The sequence below is a fragment of the Halteromyces radiatus genome, assembly GCF_025201355.1.
Source record: "Halteromyces radiatus strain CBS 162.75 chromosome Unknown BX664scaffold_6, whole genome shotgun sequence".
Classification (NCBI taxonomy): Eukaryota; Fungi; Mucoromycota; class Mucoromycetes; order Mucorales; family Cunninghamellaceae; genus Halteromyces; species Halteromyces radiatus.
Genome location: NW_026251692.1, coordinates 456657 through 482182, shown reverse-complemented (window position 1 = coordinate 482182; position 25526 = coordinate 456657). Strand labels below are relative to the sequence as shown.

The following is a 25526-nucleotide window of genomic DNA, read 5'->3' as shown; positions in this document are numbered from 1 at the left end:
AAAGAAATGAAGAGATGTTCTCCCTCCCGGCTTTTGTCCCATTTTCCCCTTGCTTCCCTCATTATTTTCAGTCCCCGCTTTCATTTTTTTTTTTTTTTTTTTTGGCCCAAGCAGGATATGCAACTTTTAATCATAAATAAAAGGATTTGAAAATATATAATAATGATTTGAAAAAAGAATATATTTGTATATGATAATGAACAACATAGACAACGAGTACCTTAAAAAAAGAGAGAAAGAAGAAAAAAAAAAACAAAGGCACAATTTTGATTGGTGATGGCTTTCCAGAGGACAAATGAATGAAAGCGGCTTTTCTGAAATGAGTCAAATTTTGAATCTCAGGATCCTAGTTTTTTCTTTTTGTTCTTTCTCCCATTATTTCCTTTTTTTTTTCACTTACCTTTCCTTTCGTTTTCTTTTCTTTTCTTTTTGATCTATTAACCATGTGTGGTATTTCAGCTCTTATCTTGGCTGATCAAAGTGCAGCTGCTTGCCCTGATCTTCATGAAAGTTTGGGTTTATTACAACATCGTGGTCAGGTAAGAGAAAGAAAATATAAACTGTCAAAATATATATATATATCTTAACTCTTCTTTTAACATAGGATGCTGCTGGTATTGTAACTTCGGGTCCTAAAGGTCGTCTTTTCCAATGTAAAGGCAATGGTATGGTTAGAGATGTTTTTAACGAATCTCAACTTTCTGGACTTATTGGTAGTCTTGGTATTGGTCATGGTAAGTTATATTTTTTTATATTATATTTGATAATAGATTGATCTTTTTCTTTCCTTTCTTTTTTTTTTAAAAAAAAAAAATAATAGTACGTTACCCTACTGCTGGATCATCTTCTATCACCGAAGCTCAACCTTTCTATGTCAATTCACCTTATGGTATTGTGTTTGCCCATGTAAGTTTCCAAAAAGAAAAAAAAAAAAGTCGTTATAATATCATATCATAACTGTCAATTCCTTTTTTTTTGGAAATAGAATGGTAACCTTACTAATGCTGACGAGCTCCGTGTGTTTTTGGATAAGATTGCTCATCGTCATATCAATACTGACTCTGACTCTGAACTTTTGTTGAATGTGCTGGCCAACAATCTTCAAAAGACTGGTAAATTCCGTGTAAATCAAGAAGATATTTTCACTGCCATCAAAGATCTCTATCGTCAAATCCGTGGTGGTTATGCTTGTGTTGCTATGATTGCTGGTTATGGTATCATTGGTTTCCGTGATCCTCATGGTATTCGTCCTCTTGTTCTTGGTCGTCGAAAGACAGTAGCTGGTTATGATTATATGCTTGCTTCTGAAAGTGTGGTTTTAGATTCTCTTGGTTTTACTGATGTGGAAGATGTCAAGCCTGGAGAAGCCATCATTATCACTCAAGATTCATTATTACGTCGTGTCCTTGCTGTTAGTGATCGTATTGCTCCTTGTATCTTTGAATACGTTTACTTTGCTCGTCAAGATAGTATCATGGATGGTATCTCTGTTTATAAGGCTCGTTTAAGTATGGGTGAAGCTTTAGCTGATCAAGTTGTGAAATCTCTTGGGGATAACATGGATATTGATGTTGTCATTCCTGTAAGTTAAATCATCATATTTACATATATTTACATATACATATATATATATATATATATTCATAATGAAAATCAATCATTTATATAATAGGTTCCTGATACAAGTCGTGTTGCTGCTATTCAACTTTCTCGTAAACTCAACATTCCTTACCGTGAAGGTTTCAACAAGAACAGATATGTTGGTAGAACCTTTATTATGCCTGGTCAACAAACGAGGTAATCTTTTTTTTTTTTTTACATTCAATATATACACAAACTGACTCTTTTTTTTTTAGACGCAAAAATGTTCGCCGAAAATTGAACGCCATGGCTCTTGAATTCAGTGGAAAGAATGTATTACTCGTGGATGATTCTATTGTTCGTGGTACAACTTCAAAGGAAATTATCCAAATGGCTCGTGAAGCTGGTGCTAAAAAGGTATACTTTGCCTCTTGTGCTCCTGCCATTCGATACCCCAATGTTTATGGTATTGATATGCCTACCCGTACTGAATTAGTGGCTCATGGAAGAAATGATCAAGAAGTGGCTGAAGAAATTGGTGCTGACAAGGTGATCTATCAAGATTTGCATGATCTTGTGGAATCCGTCCGAAAATTCAATCCTGCTATTGAAAAGTTTGATACTTCTGTATTTGACAAATGCTATGTTACTGGTGATGTGGATGAAGAATATATGGCTTCTTTGGAAAATGGTGGTGGCCGATCTAGTGAAAGTGGTCGCTTAAGTATTGATAGTGATTGTGTTGGTCTTTACAATAGTTTTACTCGATAGATAGATAATTTCCCTTTCCCCTTTCTCTTTTTTTTTTTTTTTTTTTATATATATATCATGACCTTATTTTTTTTTTTTATTATTATTATTGTTGTTGTTGTTTTTATTCTTTTTTTATGTCAAGAGAATGACTCTCAATTAGCATATACTTTATGATGAACTTGATTCGCCATCACATAGATAGATTATTATTTTGTATTCAAACATTCATTAAATAAAACCCAAAATGATTTACTCTCTTCCTTGTGTTTTTGATCTAATTTTCAGTCAATTGTACTTGTGGATTGTTACATTTGATTGGCTCACTTTGTTCCTTAAGCAAGAAAGAAACAATTTTATCAAACTCCTACCTTCCAAATTTGATCTTTTATTTTTCCTTTACTTTTATTTTATTTCATTCAATACCTTATACATGTGCTTGCGTAATCGAGTATTGGTGCTCACTGTGAACCTTTTAAACAATCAAGCATCCTTTTTATTTTTCTTATTTTGGACATAACAACCAAAAAAATCACTCAACAACGAAAAATTCACACAACAACACACTGTTGAGAAAAAAAAAAAAAGACCAGCACGAAAAAACTTAACCATAGTATGGATCCTAGTTTGTATTCTCTTGACAATACGCTATCTGTTGACAATTATTCCTGGATAGGACTATCATCTGCGATGACATCCATTAGAGAAGATCTGTTATCTATTAATGATACTATGACACACATCCTCCACCTTTTTCTGACACCTTTACACCTGTGCAACCCTGTGAATGGACTAACGACCAAGACATTCATGACCAACCTTTTTTCAAACCTAAAAGTCCTTTTATTTTGAATGACGAAGATGTATTATTGTTACTGGAACTAACTTTGCCTGGCTATTCAAAAAAAAAATTGGACGAAAAGATTCTAATTGAAGAGTCATTACTTAATGAAGAATATCAAACACTTATCCCTCTTACAATACGATTGCTTCATGACCGCTCTACCAAACCAAGAACTATACAAGATAAGAAAAGTTATCGTGAAGCTAGCGATGCCTGTGTGAAGTTGATAGCGGATAGTAAAATGACTTTTCTTTTTTTTATGAAATTTATTATTTATGCCCAATTTTTTTTTATGCCCTTTTCTTTCCTTTTGTCTTTCTTTCCATTTTATTTTTTTTATCCTTATTTTATTTATTTTTTTTTATTTTTTATCTGAACCGTGTTTACCACGGTAAGTACATTCATTAACTTTTTTTTTATGTTTTATTAATTATGACTTTTATGCTTGAAATAAAATTATAGGTTCTTTTATGCTTCAAATACTCTTTTTATTGTCTCGTCTTATTTCAGAAGTCCATATTTCAAGAAGAAGTGTCCATTATGCCAGAAAAAGCACAATGCAACGACAAGAAACAACATGTATTATAATCAGCTCAAGCAAAAACATATGCAGCATATTGAAGACGCAGCTTATAACCAAGCATTTGAACAAGCACGGGTGTACTTCTCAAGATTCGACCATACAGTATATATGATGATTACAATTTTATTTTCAAAATAGATATAAAAGAGATATAGATTTTACAAGTGTAGATATACAGTAATAATCAACTTTTTTATTTTTAAATAAAAAAAACTAAGAAGAATCTCACTGATTTATCACTAGTCTCATATTTTTTATTTTATTTTATTTTATCTACACACAATTCAACACATCCATTTCCTTTTCTTGTTTATTTTTATTTTTATTCAACATATTACTTTTGTTCTTTTTTTTTATAAAAGATCTAGCGTTCACAAAAATTAATCATCAACGATATTATTATTATAATAGTATCATCCATCCATCTTACAAAATATAATCCATTCGAGATTACAAAAAAAAAAAAAAAAAAATCATAACAACACTTAACAATTGAAAAAAAAAAAAAAAAAGAGAGAGAGAAAAAGGTTACAAAAAAAATCCTAAGTAAGCTGACTTCGAAATCACTTTTTTTTTTTATTTTCACTTCCCCACTTCGCGATTTTTATAGCTTTTTCCTTGCCAATTCAATCATCATTAACACTACATTCAAAAAAAAACATTGATTACTATCAAAAATTAAAAATATCACATTTTTGACATGATAAAAAGTAAAAATCAATGATGAGAGTGGGATTCGAACCCACGCCTCCGATAGAGATCACGGCCTTAACGTGACGCCTTAGACCAACTCGGCCATCTCACCATAACTGAAATCGCAACCGGCAACATCTATATGAATCCAATTTAACAATGGCGCAATTTGATTGGATGAATAATGCCGGTCTTCGCTGATTGGTCATTAATAGCCGTTCGGAGTTTTAGTTCGTCATGTTTTTCGACTTGAGAAAAGAAAAAGACCCTTTCTTCTTTTCCTTCCTTATCCACATTACAATTCTTTTTTTTTTTTCTTATCGTATAAAACATACATACTATGTTTAGTTTAATATTCATTCCATTCCTTTTTGGATTGAATATATTACAAGTAACATTGGTCAAACAAAAGAGAGTACAATTGAATGAATAGTTACACTCATTTTATTTCCATGATTGTAACTTTGTATTGAGAGAACAGGGACTTAACTAATATGACGACAAAAGATGAATAGACTTGTTGATACAATGAATATTCTGTCTTGAGTGCATTAACTGTTGGTTTTTTTTTTTTTTTTTTTTTAGCAAAACAATGATGAACAAGGTAATTATTTACTCAAGGGATGAGATACAGTATGGATAAATTTCTTGGAAAATGATTTCTTTTTCGCTAATCAACTTTATTTTATTATAGGATTCATTCTCACTGGTCGTTATATCCCACAAATTGATTACCTCTTTTTATCTATCTTTTTTTTTATGTATATACGTTATGATTATTACCATTACTGTATGGCTAGTATTAGTATTTTTTTTCAATAAACTGCATAGATTACCTTCATGATGATGATTTCATTTTACTTGATTCCTTTCTTTTTAAATTGGCACTTCCTGTGATTCATCTATTATTGATACACTATACAGACATGTGTACAATGCTCTCGATTTGTATGGCATCAGGATCAATTGAATCACCGCAGGTACTTTTTTTTTTTTTTTTGAACAGTTGTACTTCTTTTGCTTCTCTTCTCATCTTTTTATTTGCTGTACTTAGTGATGGACTTCTTCAGTAGAGGATATAGTGCTCTTAGGGGTGAAAGAGGACAACCACAATCGGCTGATGAAACCATTGAACGACTTGCTGATTGTCTTGAAACTGCTACTTTACTGGAAGACAGACGTGCTGCTGTCCTTAGCCTGAAAGGACTTGTGAAGGATTGGCCTGAAGTAAGTTTGTACCTTCAATATTATATAAATAATATTAATTCTTCTCTTTTTATTTTTAGACAGTAGGAGACAAAAGTTTACCTGCTTTAATTAAAGGACTTCATATGGATTATCGAGATGTGGATATCACCAAATCACTTTTGGAAACCCTTACCATTTTATGTACAAGGAAAAAATTAGTAAGTTCTATCTAAAACACTTATAAAAGAGTACCATATATTCATCTCCTTTTTTTTTTTTCTTCTTCTCTCATCATTTTGAACCAGCGTACTGAGAACGATAGAGGTGACAAGTATACCGATTACTTTATTGAAGTAAGATGATTCATTTATATACACTATATCTTTTTTTTTTATTCACTGTTATTGTTACTGTAATATCATTTAGGATTCCTCCAATGTCACCATTCTTTTAGATATTTTGGAGGAGTTCGATTTTTATATTCGGTTCAATACTATCAAGTTACTTTCAACACTTCTATCCAACCGACCAAAACGTATCCAAGAATGCATCCTTACTAGCCCAATGGGAATAACAAGACTTGTCGACTTATTGGACGATAAACGTGATATTATACGAAATGGCAAGTCAAAATAAGCAGGACGAGAATACGTATTGAACTAACTATTTACTTATTTTGATAATAGAGGGTCTTTTATTATTGATTGAATTGACAAGATCAAATGCAGAAGTACAAAAACTTGTAACCTTTCAGGCGACCTTTGAAAAATTACTGGCACTTATCGAAGAACAAGAAGGAATCTCTGGTGATATTATTGTGCAAGATAGTTTGACTTTGATGCAAAATCTATTACGATACAATGTCTCGGATCAAGTAAGGAACCCAACAAATATTTGATCGCAAGTAATATGAATACTGATGCTTTTCCTTTATATATAGATCTATTTTCGTGAAACAAGTTGTATCCAACAGATTCCAGGATTATTAGGATTTGTTGGTGATAGTGAAGCTGATCATATTCCCTTTTCATTTGAAGATTGGCCTCCTCAAAAAGTGGCAAATACTGTAGCTGTTCTAGAATTGATTCGTGTTCTTACTGAACCTGATGGTGCCAATACAACAATTAATCAAAATGTCATGGTCCAAAGTGGTATCCTTCTTCCCATTGTCCAACTTGGTATTTGCTCAAACACACCATCTATTGTCCGAACTGAAGCCTTGTATGCTATTGCCTATGTAATACGAGATAATGTCGCAAATCAAGAAAAATTCACTAAAACAGTAGTAGCCAGTCCTCCAAATATGATTGATGGTCAAATCGATCCTAATCTTGTTCCTGGTCTTCCTCGTCCTGCCATGGTATCTCTTATTGCTATTGCTGTTACTGCTGATACTGGTCTTCTCTATAGTTATTCAAGTCGTGCTGCTGCTGCATTTGCTGTGTCTTCTTGTGTAGATGGAAACAATGATACGCAACTTGTAATTGCTTCTATGATGAAATTGCCTCCTGTTGACAACGCAAATACTGACTTTACAGGTAAATCAAGGGAAAAAAAAAAGCCCTCTATTTTTTTTTCTTTGATATTATATTCTTATCTATCTCTTTTTTTTTTTTTTTTTTGTAGATAAACCATGTTCTGCTGGATCATTGCTATTGGAAGCTATTGAAAATTGGGAACTATCTATACAAGACCCTTACAAGGTGTGGTTTGCTTGTGTTATTTTATCTCATATCATCAAGGATAATGAACAGGCAAAACAAGTAGCTGGAGGTATTCAATTTGGTGAAGAAGACAATGGTAAGAAAAGAAAAGAAAAAGGGAATATATAACAGGTACTATTATTATTATTATCAAGTGTATGTTAATATATAATTATGTGCGTTTATTATAGGTGAAGAACCAGTACCTTTATTACATCATATTGTCGCCCAGCTATTATTATCAACAAAGAATTCTGCAACAAACCCACGGATACCCGTTGCCTACTTATGTCTACTTTGTGTATGGCTTTACGATAGTCCAGCATCAGTCGCTCTATTTTTATCAGAAAGCACTCATGTTCAATTTGTAAGTGAAATAGAATACGAAAAGTGATTTATACGTAACATATTTAAAAAAAGAAAAAAGAAAAACTAAACCTGCCTTTTTTTTTCTTAGTTAATTCAAGAAGTACAATCATCAACCAATGATCCAACAGTTCAAGGGTTGACTGCCTTTTTACTTGGTATTACATATGAATTCAACAATGATCCTCAAACTCCAATCACAAGGTAAATAAGAAATATTCCTTTATAATGATAACTCGATGTATACTAATGATCTTGTTTATTTTTAATAGAGAAAAACTTCAAGCTATATTGTCTAGTAGGGTAGATGTCTTCAATAGCCATATAACAAGACTTCGAGATAGTAATGCTATCAAGAACGCTTCTCAACATCTGGAAATATCTGCTGAAGATGAAGCACTTGCTACAAGCACCAAGAGTCTACCTTCTCTTCTTCTTGATGTTTCCTTTGCTAAATTCTTTAAGGATGTATATGGTAAAAATTAAATTAAAAAAAAAAAAAGAGAGATTAATAATGTTGAAAAGGAAATTGGGAATAGTCAATCGAAACAACAAGTGTAACATCATCCTTCTTATTTTATGTATATTGAAAATAGAAACGACGCAACGATCTATGAAACGACGACCATCTAGTTTCAAACCAAAGGCACAATCAGGTATACATATATATATATATATATATATATATTACTAGTATTATGAACATTATAATGAGGATGTATGGACGATTTGTTTGACCTTTTTTTTAATGTATATACTCTTTTTTTTCTTCTTTGTAGTGACTATGGGAGCCACAGATGGAAATCCTGAAGAGATAGAATCATATAAATCGACTATCAAAAACCAAGCAAATCTGATAGAATCTCTTGAACAAAAAGTGACAGAACTAGAAACCAAGTTGGCGGCCTTAGTAAGTGGACAAAAAAAAACAATACATACACAAAGATAAATAATATATATGAAATTAATATTCCTATATCTTCTCTTTTTGCTTGTACAGCAATCATCGCCTGAAAATAGCATGACAGCAGAATTATATGAAGAAAAGGAAAAGAATAAGAAGCTGATGGCTATTGTGGATGAAGAAAGATTAAAATACGCCACATTGGAAAAGGAACAGGAAGATCTACTTGTGCTAATGGGTATGATTGATTTCTCAAAAATAAAAGAAGGATTTGCTAAAAAAAATATTAATCTTTTTTTTTATTCTTTTTTTTAGGTGATCAAGATATGACCAACAAACGATATAAGAATAGGCTACGGCAAATAGGTGAACAAGTAACAGATAGTGAAAATGAGGATGAAGATGACGAGTAAAATTAGTCTATCTCTTTTTATTATAATTATTATTAGTAATAGTATTATTATTATTTACAATTACACCAATAAACAAATGCTATATACATATATGAATTTTATTGATAATATATACAGAATAGATTAGCTATACTAGTTGAATGGGATCATGATATTTGATGTAGACCCAAAGAGAAAGAAACAAAAGTCGATCAGATTTCATAGTTTCTAAATTTGGTATAGGGGTCATCGCTACTTTTCTTTGACCAAAATGAGTTCTTGTTCAATGTAATTTTAGGCATGTCATTTCTTGGATGAGGTCGTACTGATTTAACATGTTGTTCGTCTGTGGATCTGCCTTGTTCTGTCAAAGTGAGTTGAGTGGGAAGAGCTTGCCAGTGTATTGTCTACCCAGAAAAAAAAATTTAATCAGCATGATATTTTTTATTTATTTATTTATTTATTTTACCTGAGCATGACCACTAAGTTGAATATAGTCTTCAAAAGGAATACATAATCCACTTTGTCTCCATCTATCATATTTTGCTCTATTCTGAGGATCCCCAATTACATCAAATGCTTCCTTTATCATAGGATATTGACTATCACCTAATATAATTAAAGAATTGGTTTATCTTATTTTTCCCACGATACGCAGCATAATTGTTATATCTCATTTATCTACCATACCTTCAGTATTTTGAGCTTTATCTGGATGATGAAGAAGTGCAAGTCGTTTATATTCAGCCTTGATTTGTTCCATCTATAATAATCCTCCATAATTATTAGTACAAAGTTTGATTTTATGCCGCTTTGTCCATTTTGTTAACTAGTATCCTTTCATGATAATAAATTAATTTATGAATCACTTACAGAACTAGAGTCAACACAGTTTAGAATAGAGTAATAATCCTTATCGTTTTTATTTACATCGAATATATTTTGCATTGCTGTAATATATATAATATATAAAATAAAAATAAAAAAATAGAAGAAAAACTTTCTTACAATAATATTTTCAAGCTACAGTAAAAAAAAAAAAAAAAAAAAAAAAAAAGATCGGGGATGAAAATAGGAAAAAAAAAAAAGCTTTGACCTGGGTTCAAGACTTTTTTCATTTTTTTTTTTTTTCTCTTTTTATTATTATTATTATTATTTGGTTACTATAACGATCTTCTATGGCTAGTAGAATTCTTCGCGCTTCACCTATTGTTCAAAGTGCAAAAAGAACTTTTATTCGAAAGTATTATACAAACAAAGGTATGTAAACGAACTTTTTCTTATTTATACAAAGTACTCAACTTTTTCCCCTGTCTGTGTTTTTTTATTAGCCACTCTACATGCTGGTGATAACTTATTAGGTTATAGAGTTCAACAAGTAAGAATTAACAAAAAAAAAAAAAAGGAATAATTTTGACGACTTAATTTATCCTTTTTCTTTTAATGGAATACTTTAGGTACGACGTGTACCCGAATTGGAACTGACAGCTATTAGTTTAGAACATGAAGCAACTGGAGCCAAACATTTGCATATTGATCGTGAAGACAACAATAATGTTTTTGCAGTAGGCTTTAATACTTCTGTGAAAGATAGTACTGGTGTTCCTCATGTCTTGGTAATAAATAACAAAAAAATGAGTAAACATAGGTTATTCAATTTTTTTTTTTTTTATATAGGAACATACAACTTTATGTGGTAGTGATCGGTATCCTGTTCGTGATCCTTTTTTTAAAATGTTGAATCGAAGTCTTGCTACTTTTATGAATGCATTTACAGCCTCTGACTTTACAGTATATCCTTTTGCAACTACCAACAAAGTAGACTATGACAACCTTCGAAACGTTTATATGGATGCCGTTTTCCATCCTCGATTGGAAAAATTAGATTTTGCTCAAGAAGGATGGCGCTTAGAACATAAAATACCTACCGATGCTTCAACTCCTATTCAATTCAAAGGCATTGTTTATAATGAAATGAAAGGTCAAACAGTATGTAAAAAAAAAAAGTGACATGGAATGATCATCCATCAAAGATTTTTTAACTTTTTTTTTTGTTCTATTTCTTAGTCTGATGCCAATTATTTATTCTATTCTGATGCCCAAGAAAACATGTTCCCTGGAACAGCTTATGCTCACTCTAGTGGTGGTGATCCACGTTATATTACTGATTTGACTCATGAACAACTTGTCAAATTTCATAAAGATCATTATCATCCTAGTAATGCTCGCTTTTTCACTTATGGTAAAGATAAAAATGAAAAGTGAGAACAAAGCATTATATTTATTATTATTATCTTCTTTGATTAGGGAACTTTGCCTTGGAAGAACATTTGGAAAACATTGGTCATCAATTACAAGGTTATGAACGTATCAAACCTACTGTCGTGAACAAGATCGTTACTCCCTGGACAGCTCCCAAGGCCATACAATCTATCTGTGCTCTTGATCCTTGTAAATAGAAAAAAAAAAAAGAAAGAAAAGCATATATTCAATTGAAATTCATCTTTGTATTATTCTAGTGTCTCCTCCTGATAAGCAAACAAGAATATCCTTATCCTATTTGGCCAATGATACTACAGTAAATCAAAAAATGTAATTCAAATGTTGTAACTTATTTTTCTCTTTATCTATTAAATAGGATACTTTTGAAACATTCTCTATGAGACTATTGTCTTATCTCCTCCTTGATGGTCATGCTTCTCCCATGTATAAAGCATTGATTGATACAAATTTGGGATCAGAATTCTCAGCTAATACTGGATACGATAATACTACGCGGTAAGAAAATGGAACATGACTAACTATAAATCAAAAAATCTCATTACTCTTTTTTTTTATTTGTTTATTTAGCATGAGCAGCTTCTCTATTGGATTACAGGGCGTCAGACAGGATGACATTGAAAAGGTATGTAATAGACATGTTATCATTATGAAATGGATATGTACCGAATGATTTTATCAACTATTGGATTTATAGGTTCAAAACACCATTCAAGATGTATTGGAAAAGGTCAAAAAAGATGGTTTTGACTCGAAACGGATTGATGCAGCCTTACATCAAATGGAACTTGGACAAAAACACGTAAGGAAGACTAGAGAAATTATATATATATATATATATATATATATATATATATATATGTTACTGATTCGTTTTCCTGTTTGATTTATTGATTGGAAATCAAAAATTAGAAAACAGCTGATTTTGGTTTGACAATTATGCATAGTATTAGCTCTGGTTGGTTCAATGATGTGGATCCTATTGATCTTTTGGAAATCAACAAGGCAAGTTCAAAGAAGAAGAAAAAAAAGGTTGCTTTATTTTATGGATAATTTATATATTCTTCTATTTATAGAATCTTGATCGTCTAAAAAAGGAATTGGCACAAGGCAACTTTTTTGAATCTCGAATTGATAAATATTTGCTGAACAACACTCACAAGTTGACCTATATTATGAATCCAGATGCAAACTACTCTGCTAATTTGGCCAAAGAAGAAGAGACACGGTTGGCACAAAAGGTGAATGAATTGGATGCTTCGGACAAAACTCGGATTTTGGAACAAGGTGCAATATTACAACAAAATCAAGAAAAATCAGAAGATCTATCATGTTTACCAACTTTACAATTGAATGACATTGCAACCAAATCAAAACGAACACCACTTGATCATACCGGTTTATGCAATACACCTGTTCAATGGCGAACTACGGCAACCAATGGAATCACTTATTTCAGAGCTATCAGTAATTTACCACCTCTTTCTGATGATTTGAAGATGTATTTACCTTTGTTTTGTGATGTAAGTTCAATTGAAAAAGAGCTTGAAAACAAATATTCGGTAACGTTCCATGAAATTATCTCATCTTTTTCTTTTTTTTTTTTTCTTTTCTTTTCTTTAGACATTATTATCTCTTGGTACAAAAGATCAATCTATGGCTGAAATTGATGATGAAATTCGTCTTTATACTGGTGGTCTACGTGCCTCAACTACCGTTTCCACTAATCACTCTGGTAAATCAACAAAAAAAAAAAAAAAAAAAAAAAAAAACAATTAAAAATTAGTATTTAATTTAATCTTCATTTTTATAGACATTGATGTGATGGAAGAAGGTATTGCTCTCATGGGAAATTGTCTTGATCGTAATATTGACAAGATGTATAGTATTCTTACAAAGCTCATTTTGGAAACCAATTTTGATGATACTGAAAAACTTCGAACGCTGATCATTGGGGTAAAAAAAATATATATATATATATATATAATTTATACAATGTGTAGTAACTATAATTATTCCTTATTTATTCCTTTCATTAGAATGCAAGTGGACTTGTTAATTCAATTGCCGATTCAGGTCATGTCTTTGCTAGAACTTATGCTGGATCAAGTCTCACACCTACAATGAACAACATGGAAAAACTCAATGGATTAACTCAAGCGAACTTTATGAGTCGATTGGCAGCTTTGGAAGACTTATCTGAAGTATCCAACAAATTGAAAGAAATCGCGTCATCTGTATTGAAACAAGATTCACTTCGTGTGGCGGTGACTTGTGGTGAAGATGCTGTGTCTAACAATGAAACCTCTCTTCTCAAGTTCCTCACACAACTTGCACCATCTAATCCAACATCATCAACATCATCAACAGTATTTGTACCTGAATATCGCAAAACATTCTTCCCTCTTCCATTCTCTGTCAACTTTTCAGCCAAGGCATTACGTGGTGTTCCATATACAAATGAAGATGGTGCTAAATACCAAGTATTATCGTCTTTGATGACAAATCATTATTTACATCGTGAGATCCGTGAAAAGAATGGTGCTTATGGCGGTGGATCACAATATGCTGGATTGAATGGTATCTTCTCGTTTTATTCTTATCGCGATCCTCGTGCCATGGAAACTCTGGATACTTATAAATCATCACTTACTTGGGCGGTGGAACATAATTTTACGGATCAAGAACTGACCGAAGCTAAGCTTTCTATTTTCCAGGGGATTGATGCTCCACAAAGTGTATCTGAAGAAGGTATGCTTCAATTTGTATACGGTATCTCTGATGAAATGCGACAACGGCGACGTGATCAATTATTATCCGTGACACAATCTGATGTACGACAAGTGGCTGAATCTCTCGCTTTGCAACAAGCATCTATGGCTATACTTGGTGAACAAAAAGATGAATTGACAACTCGATTGGATAATACTTGGGATGTGAAACAATTCAATGCATAGAAATAATAGATAGATAGATATAATCTTTTTTTAATCTCTAGTATAGAATTTTTTTTGTTGTTGTTGGGGATGATTACTTTTTTTTTTTTTGTTTGATTATTTTTGAAATAAAGTGTGGATATAGGATTTTCAAGATTTGAAGAATACCAAGTAGTTGTTGTTGGGGGGCAACATTTAAGACTTTTAAGGGTAAATCTTTTTAAGGGTCCGGCAATTCGAAATAAATCATTAAAAGAAGTAAATCAAATGATCCTTTCTGTTTTTGGTATCTTGTCTATCCTTTTTTTTTCTATTCATGATGATTAAACGATAAGTTGAGTCTTTATTATTATTATTATTATTATTTGTTTATCAAAACTTTTTATTTATATGAAAAAAAAGGGGAAAGACAATCATCCTATTTGCAGGAATTCCCCACAAAAAAAGAAAAATTCCATCCTGTTGAATTACCGACAGTAAGGTTGTACGAGAGGATAAACGCGATCTTTTCATGCAAAAAAGAAGGAGAAGAATAACAACAAGGAAATCAAAAAAAAAAAAGATTTTTATCGTTCTTCTATACAAAAATGAAAGAAAAAGTAATAGATGATTCCATCAAATATAGATTTCTACTTCCATCTGTTTGGATACCGAAATGAACCGATATCATTTATAAAGATAAAATCCAAGAAGAAATATGAATCATATCAAGTATTTTATTAAAAAAAAAAAAAGAAAGATGATGACGATAATAAAGAAGAAGAATAAATAAGAGGAAAAAAAAAAAAGTAAAGAGGAAGGGGCCATGAAATCAGTAAAGGCCGTGAATTGAAGCTTAGTATAATAAGGGTAAAGGCTGACAAATGAGCAATGGAAAAGATGTTGAAATTTTGCGGAGAAGCCGGGAAATCATGACAAGAGAATGAAACTCCTTTCCTTTTTTCACATGGATGATTAGTGCCAATTAGTTTGTCCCTTTCCCTTTTTATGTGGCGGTAAATCAAACTCATCACATGAATCTAATAAAAAAAGATACTTTTAAGCTGTAAGCCTTGACTCCTACCAAAGAAAAAAAAAAAGAAATATTTAAACCCAAAATTTTATTTAAATCTTTCTATCTTTCTTTTCTTTTTTGTTTTTCTTTTCTTTTTTTTTTTTTCTATACTTTTTTTTTATTATTAACAATCCAACATGGCTGACCAAGAATTGATTGCTTTCCAACAAGAAGTTGACCAAGTGAATAAATGGTGGACTTCTCCACGTTTCCGTAATGTCAAGCGTGTTTATACTGCTGAACAAGTTGTTTCTAAGCGTGGTGAATTCCCTACTGAATATCGTTCTGATGTCATGGCCAAGAAACTCTGGAAGCTTCTTGAAAAGAATAAGGCTACTGGTGAAACTAGTCATACTTTCGGTGCCTTGGATCCCGTTCAAGTAAGTAAACTCATTATTCATTCGTTCATGGTGTTCTTACTTTCTTCTTTTTTTTTTTTTTATATAGGTAACTCAAATGGCCAATGCTGGTATCGAAACTGTCTATGTCTCTGGTTGGCAATCATCTTCTACTGCTTCCACTTCTAACGAACCTGGACCTGATCTTGCTGATTACCCTATGGATACTGTTCCTAACAAGGTTGATCATCTTTTCAAGGCTCAACTTTTCCATGATCGTAAGCAACGTCAAGCTCGTTTGTCCATGACTCCTGAAGAACGTGCCAAGACCCCCAAGATTGATTATCTTCGTCCCATTGTTGCCGATGCTGACACTGGCGTAAGTTAAAGCTAAGTGAAATCCGTGATGATACTCATTTTTTTTTTTTTAGCATGGTGGTATTACTGCTGTTATGAAGTTGACCAAGATGTTTGTTGAACGTGGTGCTGCTGGTATTCACGTTGAAGATCAATGCCCTGGTACCAAAAAGTGTGGTCATATGGCTGGTAAGGTGTTGGTCCCTATTGCTGAACACATTAACCGTTTGATCGCTATCCGTTTACAATATGATATTATGGGTGTGGAAAATATTGTGGTTGCCCGTTCCGATGCCGAAGCCGCTACTTTGATCAGCAGTAACATTGATATCCGTGATCACGAATTCTTGGTTGGTGCTACTACTCAACTCCCTCCTTTGGCTGAATTGATGACTCAAGCTGAACAACAAGGCAAATCTGGTGCTGCTCTTCAAGCTATTGAAGATGAATGGGTTGCTAAGGCTGGTTTGAAACGTTATGGTACTGCTGTCGCTGATGAACTCAAGAAGGCCGGTAAGGCTCAAGCTGCTGAAGAATTCTTATCCAAGATTCACTTCAAGTCCAACACTGAAGCTCGTGCTATTGCCAAATCCTATGGTGTTGATATCTTCTGGGATTGTGAATCTCCTCGTGTACGTGAAGGTTTCTACCGTTATGAAGGTGGTACTGAAGCTGCTACTGCCCGTGCTATTGCTTTCGCTCCTTATGCTGATATGTTATGGATGGAAACCAAGAAGCCTATTCTCTCTCAAGCTGAACAATTCTCTAAGGGTGTTTTGGCCGCCTACCCTGAAGCCAAGTTGTGTTACAACTTGTCTCCTTCCTTCAACTGGTAAGATAAAATAATAATAATAATCATATAAGTGTGTGTGAACAAGTATTCATTTATATTTTGTTTATTTAGGGATGCTGCTGGTATGACTGATCAAGATATGGAAGCTTATGTCTGGCAATTGGGTAAACTTGGTTTCGTCTGGCAATTCATCACTTTGGGTGGTCTTCATGCCAACGCTCTCACTACCGCCATCTTTGCTCGTAGCTTCAAGGAACGTGGTATGTACGGTTATGTCAACAATGTGCAACGCCAGGAACGTGAACATGATGTCGATGTCCTCCAACATCAAAAATGGTCTGGTGCTAACTATGTTGATGAATTAATCAAGGTTGTTACTGGTGGTGTTGCTGCTACTGCTGCTATGGGCAAGGGTGTTACCGAAGATCAATTTACCAAGAAGGATTAGACTAGTTAATTAGATCATCATTCCCTCCTCTCTTCATTATATATAACACATTCTCTTTTTTTTTTTTTTTATTCACAAGTCTCCATCCATCCATTCATATATACACTTCTCCTCTTCCATACATATTGTATTATAATCTTTGAATTTGCCTTTGTTTTAAAAAAAAATCGACCTCTTCCTCCCTTTTGTTCTAAATAAAAATTCAAACTGAATAAAGTTATTATTACCCATCATTAGTGCTGAGGTTGTGACACATGTATGATCCCATTCATTTTAGAGTTCAAAAAACTGACATTGTCATCATCATCATCGGAGTTTGGGAACCTTGATTTCCAAATACGTCCAACTGATAAGATTATGATGAACAAAGGCATCTTCAAAAGAAAGGATATATCATGACGAAAAATAGGTATTCCCTTTATTTTATGACAAGGAATCATGATGAAGGGTTTTTTTTTACTTTGATGATTCTATAGTACGATAAATACCTCTTTTCTTTTTTTCTGTGATCGCGGGTGTTTAAAAGAAAGACAAGAAACCTAACAACCATGTTATCATCTGTCAGCAAGAATAGCTACTGATTTTTTATTGGTTGATGCAAAAAAGAAAAAATTTGGGTGGTGAATCTGTACCTCCCATTCACTAGTTTTTCTTTTTTTTTTTTTTTGCATCATCAAACAAACCACCAATCATCAGCATTCTTTTTTTTTTTAAAAAAAAAAGGAATTGGATGAACAATAGGTGTTCACTCATTCATATTCACTAATAAACGCCAAAACAATTTGCCTTTGATCGAAACATAACATACATGCTTTCATTTCCCGCTCCGTTGGTTTCCTGAATCACGAGTCATCGCATAAAGCATGACACAAAGGATGGATACGAGGTTGGTAGAGAAGAGTTCCTTTTTTTTTTAATAGTACTCAAATGGAAGATTCGATGGTCAATGTACTACCGTCGAGAGTGTACCTTCTCATATATCATCGAAAAATAGAATGAATGTTGTAATAAAAATAAAAAAAAGGACCGTATTTGAAAATTTTTCTGCAAAGAGGATTAAAACAGGTGGATGATGTTATCATCTATAACTTTCTTTGAAGTAAAAAAAAAAAAAAAAAAAAAAAAAATGAAGAAGACTTCTTTGTCTATGTAGACGAAATCATATGGATGGATTATGCATCACTCTTGTCTCCCAGCTGGCTCAAGTTGGATGGTCCAAGGCACGAGTGGAAAGCCATCTGAACCATTTTCAGTCATTATCACCCTTTACCACACCATTATATACACTCGTCTAACTAATCTATAATAACAGTTTTTTACTCACAAAAGGAAGTTTGATCTACTGGGTCCATTAAACTGGAGGAGTTCAAATACATATTTGGCTTGCAAAATTTTCTATTCCATATCTTTTCTTCTCTGTCTCCTTTTTTTTTTTATTCTACCCTTTCTTTTCTTTCACCATCACTTTTATTTTCGTGTCTTAGTTTAATTGGGACCCATTCATCTTCTCCTCTCTTTGGACAGTTGCATGACCTATTAGCGTTACCATCATTGACATTCTGCAAAGGTAATACCAATCTGAAAAAAAAAAAATTGAATTGAACCGCGATGCTAATCGGTTTTTATGATTCTTTATTCTTGTCGACTATTCCTTTGGACGTGAAATGGAATGGTTGCCCTCTGCTTTCAATAAGTCATCGTTTATTTCTCTATTTTTCTAGATGGTTTGACTTGACTAATTTTTTTTCTCTTATCCTTTTTGATCTACAGTGCTTTGTGATCATTTATTTTTCTTTGTATCGGGATTTGGTCGTCTTTATGCTTCCTCTTCTGGTCTCTCAACGACTTGTTCTATCACTGTCTTCTCCTCAATTAACCTGCGTTGATGATCATTTGATTTTTTTTTTTTACAGTATTGTGGGGGTCTACAGGATAAGACGATACGACGATGTTAATTTTATTATATATTGGATCACATGAGTGGATACGTAGCAGGATCAATCGGATGAATACACAACAGGATCATTAGGTGGACGTACAACTGAAGGAATATAGGACTGGATTGAATATTACTGGGCAAGCAAAATGGGTTTGCAATAGGATTCGACTGGATAAGCAAAGAAAATCGATTGTGCAAAGGTCGTCTTCGGCGGGTATTTGTCGTTCATCTGGTTCTTATCGTCGTGATTCCCTTAGGGATGGTTAGGGTTAGTCTTATCCGTTATTACATTAGATATAGTACATTCTCTCTTTACGTTCTTTTTTAATAAACTTGTATTTATATTTTCCTACCACTGTCATCATTGTATTATTCTCGTTATCCTGATCTCAATACTGTACCATTTTAATACCGTCAAGTCGTCATCAAAGGAGTTATCATACATCATCGTCATCCAATGATCATCCTCACAACCAAGTGACTTCTACGCTAACCAACCAAACCCAGTATTTTATCGCAACCAATAGAAATGAAAAATCCCTTATAAGTCAATCAAATCATCTTTCCTCCAGGCACCAAAATTTAAAATGTTTTTATTATTTATTAAAATTAATAATTATGAATTCTTAGAAGAGACATTTATCATTATTTGTTACATGGACAATTCTGGTTAAGGGTTGCTAACTCGGCAGCGTGTTGTATCAACTGTGTTGGATCCAGAGTTTGAAACTTTTGAACTAGACTTTGACATTCTGCTGATAGTGTATTCATACATCCATTTAACCTTCCAAGAACACCATTAACTCCACCACCAAGACCACCAGAAACACCACCAGTAATAGGAATATTGGGTGTACTATTGATGGGGGTGCCACCGGCTTGTCTAGCACGAATACCAGTGCCCTTGTCCGCTTCGCCATCGGCACCATTCGCACTTTTCACATCACTGTTATCAGGAATAATAGCCTCATCATTTGATTTACCTTTAACGGGGGCACTGGAGACAGCACAAACAAGAAGAGCAAGGATGACAAATGATTTGGAGACCATGATGATTATCGTTTATTTAATGAACAGAAGAAAAGAAATGAAAAAGGATCGTCTTTTCTGCATTTTTATAGAGAACTCCGCGATGATCTTTTTGCAAAGAGTATCCCTTTTTTTTTTTTATTTTTTTTTGCAGGATAGGAAATGGTACAGTCTTCCGCATTATACCCCTTGCTCTTTTTTTTTGCAGGATAGGATATGGTACAGTAACCAAAAGTCACTAAGCTTATGATATTTCTCATCCTTTTCAATCTTTTTTTTTTTTTTTAAAAAAAAAACACTGGATAGGATCTACATAGCCAATTGACGATGGGTTTTTTTGCCTTTCTTTTACATGATGTGGGTGAGAGTAGGAAAGACGATGTCTTTACCCCTTGGGAAAATGATCTGCTTTGTAGAACGGAGGGTAGAGAAAAAAAAAAAGGATAATTTATACTTCTGCATGCATAATAACGAAAACAATCATGTCTAGAGACTCATTCAAGCAATTTCCTGAACAGGTCAATTAAGTTGAGTTTGAACATAAAAAATCTTTTTCCTTCTTTTCCTTTTCTTTGCTTTTCTTTCCTCTATCTTTTTCTTTTTTATTTTCATTCCCCCATTACTTTTTATGATCTACCTTGATTGAAACCTTATTCATATTCTTTCCTTATGGACAATTACATGACTTATTATCAATGTCTTTCCCATTGTCATTCTGATGTGTAGTCAACGCGTCAAAGGTAAAGCCATCAATCAAAGAAAATAGCAAGTGATGAATTGAATTATATACTAATCGGTTTTATGACCTTTTATTCTTGTCTAGGTTCCTTTGTAGGTCGATTATGAAAAGGAATGGCGTCCTATGGTTTCTGTCTCTATTTCCAGTAAGTCACCCTTCCTCTATTTTTCTGTGTAGTTTGACTTGATAACAGCTTTTTTTTTTCTCTTTGTCTTATCCTTCGTCTCTCTTTATCAGTATTTAATCGCCTTTATACTTCCTTTTCTGATCTCTAGACCACTCATCCTATCACTGTTTTCTGAACTAACCTGGTTTGACGATCATTTGATATTTTTTTACTGATACTTTTATGGGAATATGATACGACGATGTTACCATACAACTGGATCTTATGTATGGAGACGTAGCAGGATTAATTGGATGGATATACAATAGACTCAACGAAATGATTCTACAACAGGATTCCATGGACAAGGGAAAAAAAGGTCTATTGTACAAATGTCTTTTTTTGGTGAATCTCTTTCTTTTCTTCTTGCCCGGTACTTCTTGTGACAACTCTCTTATGGATAGTTAGCGTTAGTCTTAGTGGTATTTACATTATCTATAGTATATCCTTTATTTTACATTCTTTTTTAATAAAATTGTACCGATTTTGCCCTACTATTTTCGTCACTGCTTTATTGTCGTCATCGTCACCCCAATACTCTTTCGTAGTCATCAACAAATCTCTTATACATTGGCCAACGGAACCCAATACTTTATCGCAACCAGCAAAGTAAAGACATCACTTATAAATCAATCAAATCATCTTTCACGCCAGACAAATAGAATAAAATTTAAATATTTTATAATTTATTAAAATTATGAATTCTTAGAAGAGATATTTATTATTATTTATTACATGGACAATTATGGTGAAAGGTTGCTATCTCAATAGCGCGTTGCGACAACTGTGCTGGAGTCATATCTAGAAACTTTTCAAATTGTTTTCTACATTCTACTGATAGTGTATTCATACATCCAAGAGTACTAGTAACGCCACCACCATCACTACCAGAAAGACCACCAGAAAGATCACCAGTAATAGGAATATTGGGTGTACTATTGATGGGGGTGCCACCGACTTCTTGTCTAGCACGAATGCCAGTGCCCTTGTCTGCTTCGCCATCGGCACCATTCGTTCTTTTCACATCACTGTTATCAGGAATAATAGCCTCATCATTTGATTTACCTTTAACGGGGGAACTGGAGACAGCACAGACAAGAAAAGCAAGGATCATAAATGATTTGGAGACCATGATGATGATTGTTTATGTAATGAACAGAAAAAAAAAAAAAAAAGAGAGAAAGAAAAAGGGCCATCTTTTCAGCATTTTTATAGAGCACAACTCTGCGACGATCACTTTGCAAACGATACCCCTTAATTTTTTTTTTCCAGGATAGGCTTATTATATTTCTCCCGTTTTTGAATCATGCTTTTAAAGAAAAAGTGGATAGGATCTACATAGCCAATTGACGATGGGTTTTTTTGCCTTTCTTTTACATGATGTGGGTGAGAGTAGGAAAGACGATGTCTTTACCCCTTGGGAAAATGATCTGCTTTGTAGAACGGCGCATGCATAATAACGAAAACAATCATGTTCTAGAGACTCATTCAAGCAATTTCCTGAACAGGTCAATTAAGTTGAGTTTGAACATAAAAAATCTTTTTCCTTCTTTTCCTTTTCTTTGCTTTTCTTTCCTCTATCTTTTTCTTTTTTATTTTCATTCCCCCATTACTTTTTATGATCTACCTTGATTGAAACCTTATTCATATTCTTTCCTTATGGACAATTACATGACTTATTATCAATGTCTTTCCCATTGTCATTCTGATGTGTAGTCAACGCGTCAAAGGTAAAGCCATCAATCAGAAAAAATAGCAAGTGATGAATTGAATTGTATACTAATCAGTTTTAAGACCTTTTATTTTGTCTAAGTCCCTTTGTAGGTCGATTATGAAAAAGAATGGTATCCTAGGGTTTTCTTTCTATTTTCTGTAAGTCACCATTTTACTTCTCTATTTTTCTACTAGCTTGACTAACCTCTTTTTCTCTGTCTTTTTCTTCATTCACGTTATCAACTTTTGATCACCTCTCTGCTTCCTCTTCTGACCTTTCAACACTTATTGTCTTCCTCTGAACTAACCTGCGTTGATAATCATTTGATTTTTTTTTCTTTTTACTGTACTCTTTGATGCAGATAGGATATGACGATATTACTATACAACGGGATCATCTGGATGGAGACATAATACGATCAATTGGATGAATATAAAATAGGAGCAACTAGCTGATTGGACAACTGAAGGAATGCAGGACTGGATCAATAGAACAGTACAGAGTTAACAAAATGGATTTACAGCAGGATTCGACTGGACAAGAAAAGAAAGTCAATTACGGAAATGTCTTCCCTTTTTTTTTTCTTTTTTTTTTTTTTGGTAGGCCTCCCTCTTCCTCTTTTTTTATCTCTTGTCTGCTACTTATCGTGGTGATTCTCTTATGGATAGTTAGCGTTAGTCTTAGTGGTGCTACGTTTGACAATACATTCTCTTTTTACATTCTTCTTTAATAAACTTATAATCATGCTATTCTATCACTGTCGTTATTGTTTTATGTTATTGATATAATTACAATATTCTTACTAGTCATCGAAAAGCTGTCATCAAAAGGATTATCATTCAATTATCTGTCGACCATCGTCAGCCATTCTCATCATTAAGTTTCTTCTACACTGACCAGTGAAACTCAGTAGCTTATCACAACCAATGAAGTGGAAAAAAATTCTTATAAATCAATCAAATCACCTTTCATACCAGGCAAACAAAATAAACGTTAATTGTTATTTGGTTCTAAAAAAATCCAGCAAAGTGCTTATTTTTTTTTAATACTATACACATATCGAAAAAGGCATCAACGACGATATCATTACCTTTGATGTCATCGTCCATTCATCACTGTCGTATCTAGACGGATAAGTAAAATATCTCAGCTTCTTGTCATTTAAGATTGGATTAGGATAGTTTCTTCTCTTTTCTTTTTCTCTCATTCAATTCTAATTGAAATCAAAACACTACCAACAGTCTCATCGTATTTCGATTTGTCTTTATTATTATTTTATTTTATTTTATATTTTTTAATCCAATCAACTACTTTAATCACATCATCATTCATTCGTCACACCGTCATCCATTCACTATCCACTGTCCCCATTTATCAAAATAAAAAAAAGGTAAAAGAGATGACCAACATGACGGTAAAAAAAAAAAAAAAAAAAAAAAAAAAAAAAAGACCATACAAGCATCGTTCATTTCCCCAAACAAAAGTACCAACACATCATTCATCATAAGACCATTATATCCGTACCTCATCGATGCCCTATTGTTTGCCATCAAATACTACTTTGAAACGATCGAAACAAGCGCAGGAACTGTTTGACAGCGTGTATCATCAATCCTTGTATGCTGCTGACTTCGTTACTGTTGTTCGTTCATCAATAAGTGTGTTGCATGAGAACATTTGTATTGACTTCCACCCAAGACCCTTGGTGACATTTCTGTTTTCTTTTTTCACAGTTCCTTATCTTAATTCCTTGGTATCTGCCATTATCATTTCGAAGAGACATCTAAGAAAAAAAAAAAAAAAAAAAAGAGATGGAATAAAGGCAAGTCGATCTTGTTCTGTCGGTGTATTTGGTACCTGTAACATATCCGTATAATAAAAAAATAAAAAGAATGCATTCATACATATATAATACATCTTGTAGATGGAAATGACCCCGTTGATATGTAATAAAATAAAAACTTTATTGAATAAAAAAAAGTATGTAATCTAACGACTATACTAATGTATACAATAAAACCATAAAAAAAAAGTCAATGGAAGAGAAAAAGAAAGAAGAAAAATAAAAAAAATAAAAAGTAGGCGTATTAAAAATAAAAAGAAGGGGGACTTTGAAATTTATTCTACTCTTAATCTAAGTTTTCCCTTGAGCAAAGAGCTTTAATTTAATGAATGAAGAATGTCGATATATTTACCATATAATCATCATCATCATAGGGAATGAATCATGAATATCATTCAAACTAATCAGATATACCAACAAAGAGTATACATTGTATTTAATACATATGATGATTAATTATTTTTTTTTCAAAACAGATATAAAAGAGACATAAATTTTTCAAATGTAGGTATAATAATCAACTTTTTTTATTTTAAATAAACTAAGAATCTCACTAACTTACTACTAGTCCCATATTTTTTATTTTATTTTATCTACACACAAATTTAACACTTTTTCACATAATTAAGCAAGCCTTGAAATCGTGAAGGTCATCTTTAGCTTCGAGAGCCAATGCCAAGTCCGGATGTAGAGATGATTCCAAATATCTTCTTCTTCATCGTTCATCCCGAATTCCTAGGTGTCCGAAAAGTTCCACTAGACGATATCCTAATTCATCCACAGAATGATTTCCTTGATGAAGAGTTTTTAATTCATACCATAGATGATCGAGATTATCACCTGCAATGAACTGACCAGAGAAAGCACCAACAAATTCGTTCCAGGA

The 25526-nt window shown here is 32.9% G+C and overlaps 7 protein-coding genes and 1 non-coding gene across 8 annotated transcripts; 4 read left to right on the top strand and 4 right to left on the bottom strand.

Moving 5' to 3' along the window:
- Nucleotides 1-667: 667 nt before the first annotated feature.
- On the top strand, nt 668-2352 carry BX664DRAFT_266509 (amidophosphoribosyltransferase; the record flags this gene model as incomplete). Its single annotated transcript, XM_051540910.1, has 5 exons — nt 668-734; nt 821-906; nt 986-1582; nt 1673-1797; nt 1857-2352. The coding sequence occupies 5 exons, from the start codon at nt 668-670 to the stop codon at nt 2350-2352; spliced, it is 1371 nt and encodes a 456-aa protein (XP_051398034.1).
- Nucleotides 2353-4479: 2127 nt separating this feature from the next.
- On the bottom strand, nt 4480-4563 carry BX664DRAFT_t93. Its single transcript has one exon. It is a non-coding gene; the product is annotated as a tRNA-Leu (tRNA).
- Nucleotides 4564-5485: 922 nt separating this feature from the next.
- On the top strand, nt 5486-9105 carry BX664DRAFT_337402 (p115 like vesicle tethering protein). Its single transcript, XM_051546226.1, has 14 exons — nt 5486-5678; nt 5738-5857; nt 5945-5992; nt 6066-6261; nt 6326-6513; nt 6580-7177; nt 7266-7439; nt 7534-7709; nt 7800-7912; nt 7981-8183; nt 8305-8364; nt 8488-8618; nt 8709-8850; nt 8928-9105. The coding sequence occupies exons 1-14, from the start codon at nt 5508-5510 to the stop codon at nt 9023-9025; spliced, it is 2418 nt and encodes an 805-aa protein (XP_051398033.1). The 5' UTR covers nt 5486-5507; the 3' UTR covers nt 9026-9105.
- On the bottom strand, nt 9103-10018 carry BX664DRAFT_337397 (DnaJ domain-containing protein). Its single transcript, XM_051546225.1, has 4 exons — nt 9878-10018; nt 9695-9767; nt 9474-9613; nt 9103-9411 (listed from the first exon to the last, which is right to left on the bottom strand). The coding sequence occupies exons 1-4, from the start codon at nt 9950-9952 to the stop codon at nt 9217-9219; spliced, it is 483 nt and encodes a 160-aa protein (XP_051398032.1). The 5' UTR covers nt 9953-10018; the 3' UTR covers nt 9103-9216.
- A 119-nt stretch (nt 10019-10137) lies between these two features.
- On the top strand, nt 10138-14359 carry BX664DRAFT_380041 (peptidase M16C associated-domain-containing protein). Its single transcript, XM_051548877.1, has 15 exons — nt 10138-10264; nt 10336-10382; nt 10462-10620; nt 10682-10993; nt 11072-11246; nt 11312-11455; nt 11524-11582; nt 11643-11782; nt 11855-11909; nt 11982-12086; nt 12197-12289; nt 12361-12807; nt 12908-13019; nt 13098-13240; nt 13324-14359. The coding sequence occupies exons 1-15, from the start codon at nt 10183-10185 to the stop codon at nt 14239-14241; spliced, it is 2991 nt and encodes a 996-aa protein (XP_051398031.1). The 5' UTR covers nt 10138-10182; the 3' UTR covers nt 14242-14359.
- Nucleotides 14360-15411: 1052 nt separating this feature from the next.
- On the top strand, nt 15412-17210 carry BX664DRAFT_266303 (isocitrate lyase; the record flags this gene model as incomplete). Its single annotated transcript, XM_051540900.1, has 4 exons — nt 15412-15654; nt 15722-15991; nt 16044-16801; nt 16874-17210. The coding sequence occupies 4 exons, from the start codon at nt 15412-15414 to the stop codon at nt 17208-17210; spliced, it is 1608 nt and encodes a 535-aa protein (XP_051398030.1).
- A 2584-nt stretch (nt 17211-19794) lies between these two features.
- On the bottom strand, nt 19795-20199 carry BX664DRAFT_351403 (uncharacterized protein; the record flags this gene model as incomplete). Its single annotated transcript, XM_051547656.1, has 1 exon — nt 19795-20199. One exon carries the CDS (start codon nt 20197-20199, stop codon nt 19795-19797), a length of 405 nt encoding a protein of 134 aa, XP_051398029.1.
- A 1506-nt stretch (nt 20200-21705) lies between these two features.
- BX664DRAFT_375126 (uncharacterized protein) lies at nt 21706-22249 on the bottom strand (the record flags this gene model as incomplete). Its single annotated transcript, XM_051548710.1, has 2 exons — nt 21819-22249; nt 21706-21725 (listed from the first exon to the last, which is right to left on the bottom strand). The coding sequence occupies exons 1-2, from the start codon at nt 22213-22215 to the stop codon at nt 21706-21708; spliced, it is 417 nt and encodes a 138-aa protein (XP_051398028.1). The 5' UTR covers nt 22216-22249.
- Between the last annotated feature and the right edge of the window lie 3277 nt (nt 22250-25526).

What these genes read in the sequence shown, in the direction of transcription:
- BX664DRAFT_337402 (XM_051546226.1), top strand. Translation starts at nt 5,508, where the DNA reads ATGGACTTCTTCAGTAGAGGATATAGTGCTCTTAGGGGTGAAAGAGGA. An exon ending in CCTCAAACTCCAATCACAAG is followed by an intron (nt 7,913 to 7,980) that starts GTAAATAAGAAA and finishes TATTTTTAATAG; the next exon opens with AGAAAAACTTCAAGCTATAT. An exon ending in AGATCTACTTGTGCTAATGG is followed by an intron (nt 8,851 to 8,927) that starts GTATGATTGATT and finishes TCTTTTTTTTAG; the next exon opens with GTGATCAAGATATGACCAAC.
- BX664DRAFT_337397 (XM_051546225.1), bottom strand. Translation starts at nt 9,952, where the DNA reads ATGCAAAATATATTCGATGTAAATAAAAACGATAAGGATTATTACTCT. An exon ending in ACTGTGTTGACTCTAGTTCT is followed by an intron (nt 9,768 to 9,877) that starts GTAAGTGATTCA and finishes GGATTATTATAG; the next exon opens with ATGGAACAAATCAAGGCTGA. An exon ending in AACTTAGTGGTCATGCTCAG is followed by an intron (nt 9,412 to 9,473) that starts GTAAAATAAATA and finishes TTTTCTGGGTAG; the next exon opens with ACAATACACTGGCAAGCTCT.
- BX664DRAFT_380041 (XM_051548877.1), top strand. Translation starts at nt 10,183, where the DNA reads ATGGCTAGTAGAATTCTTCGCGCTTCACCTATTGTTCAAAGTGCAAAA. An exon ending in TAGGTTATAGAGTTCAACAA is followed by an intron (nt 10,383 to 10,461) that starts GTAAGAATTAAC and finishes GGAATACTTTAG; the next exon opens with GTACGACGTGTACCCGAATT. An exon ending in TATCTGTGCTCTTGATCCTT is followed by an intron (nt 11,456 to 11,523) that starts GTAAATAGAAAA and finishes GTATTATTCTAG; the next exon opens with TGTCTCCTCCTGATAAGCAA.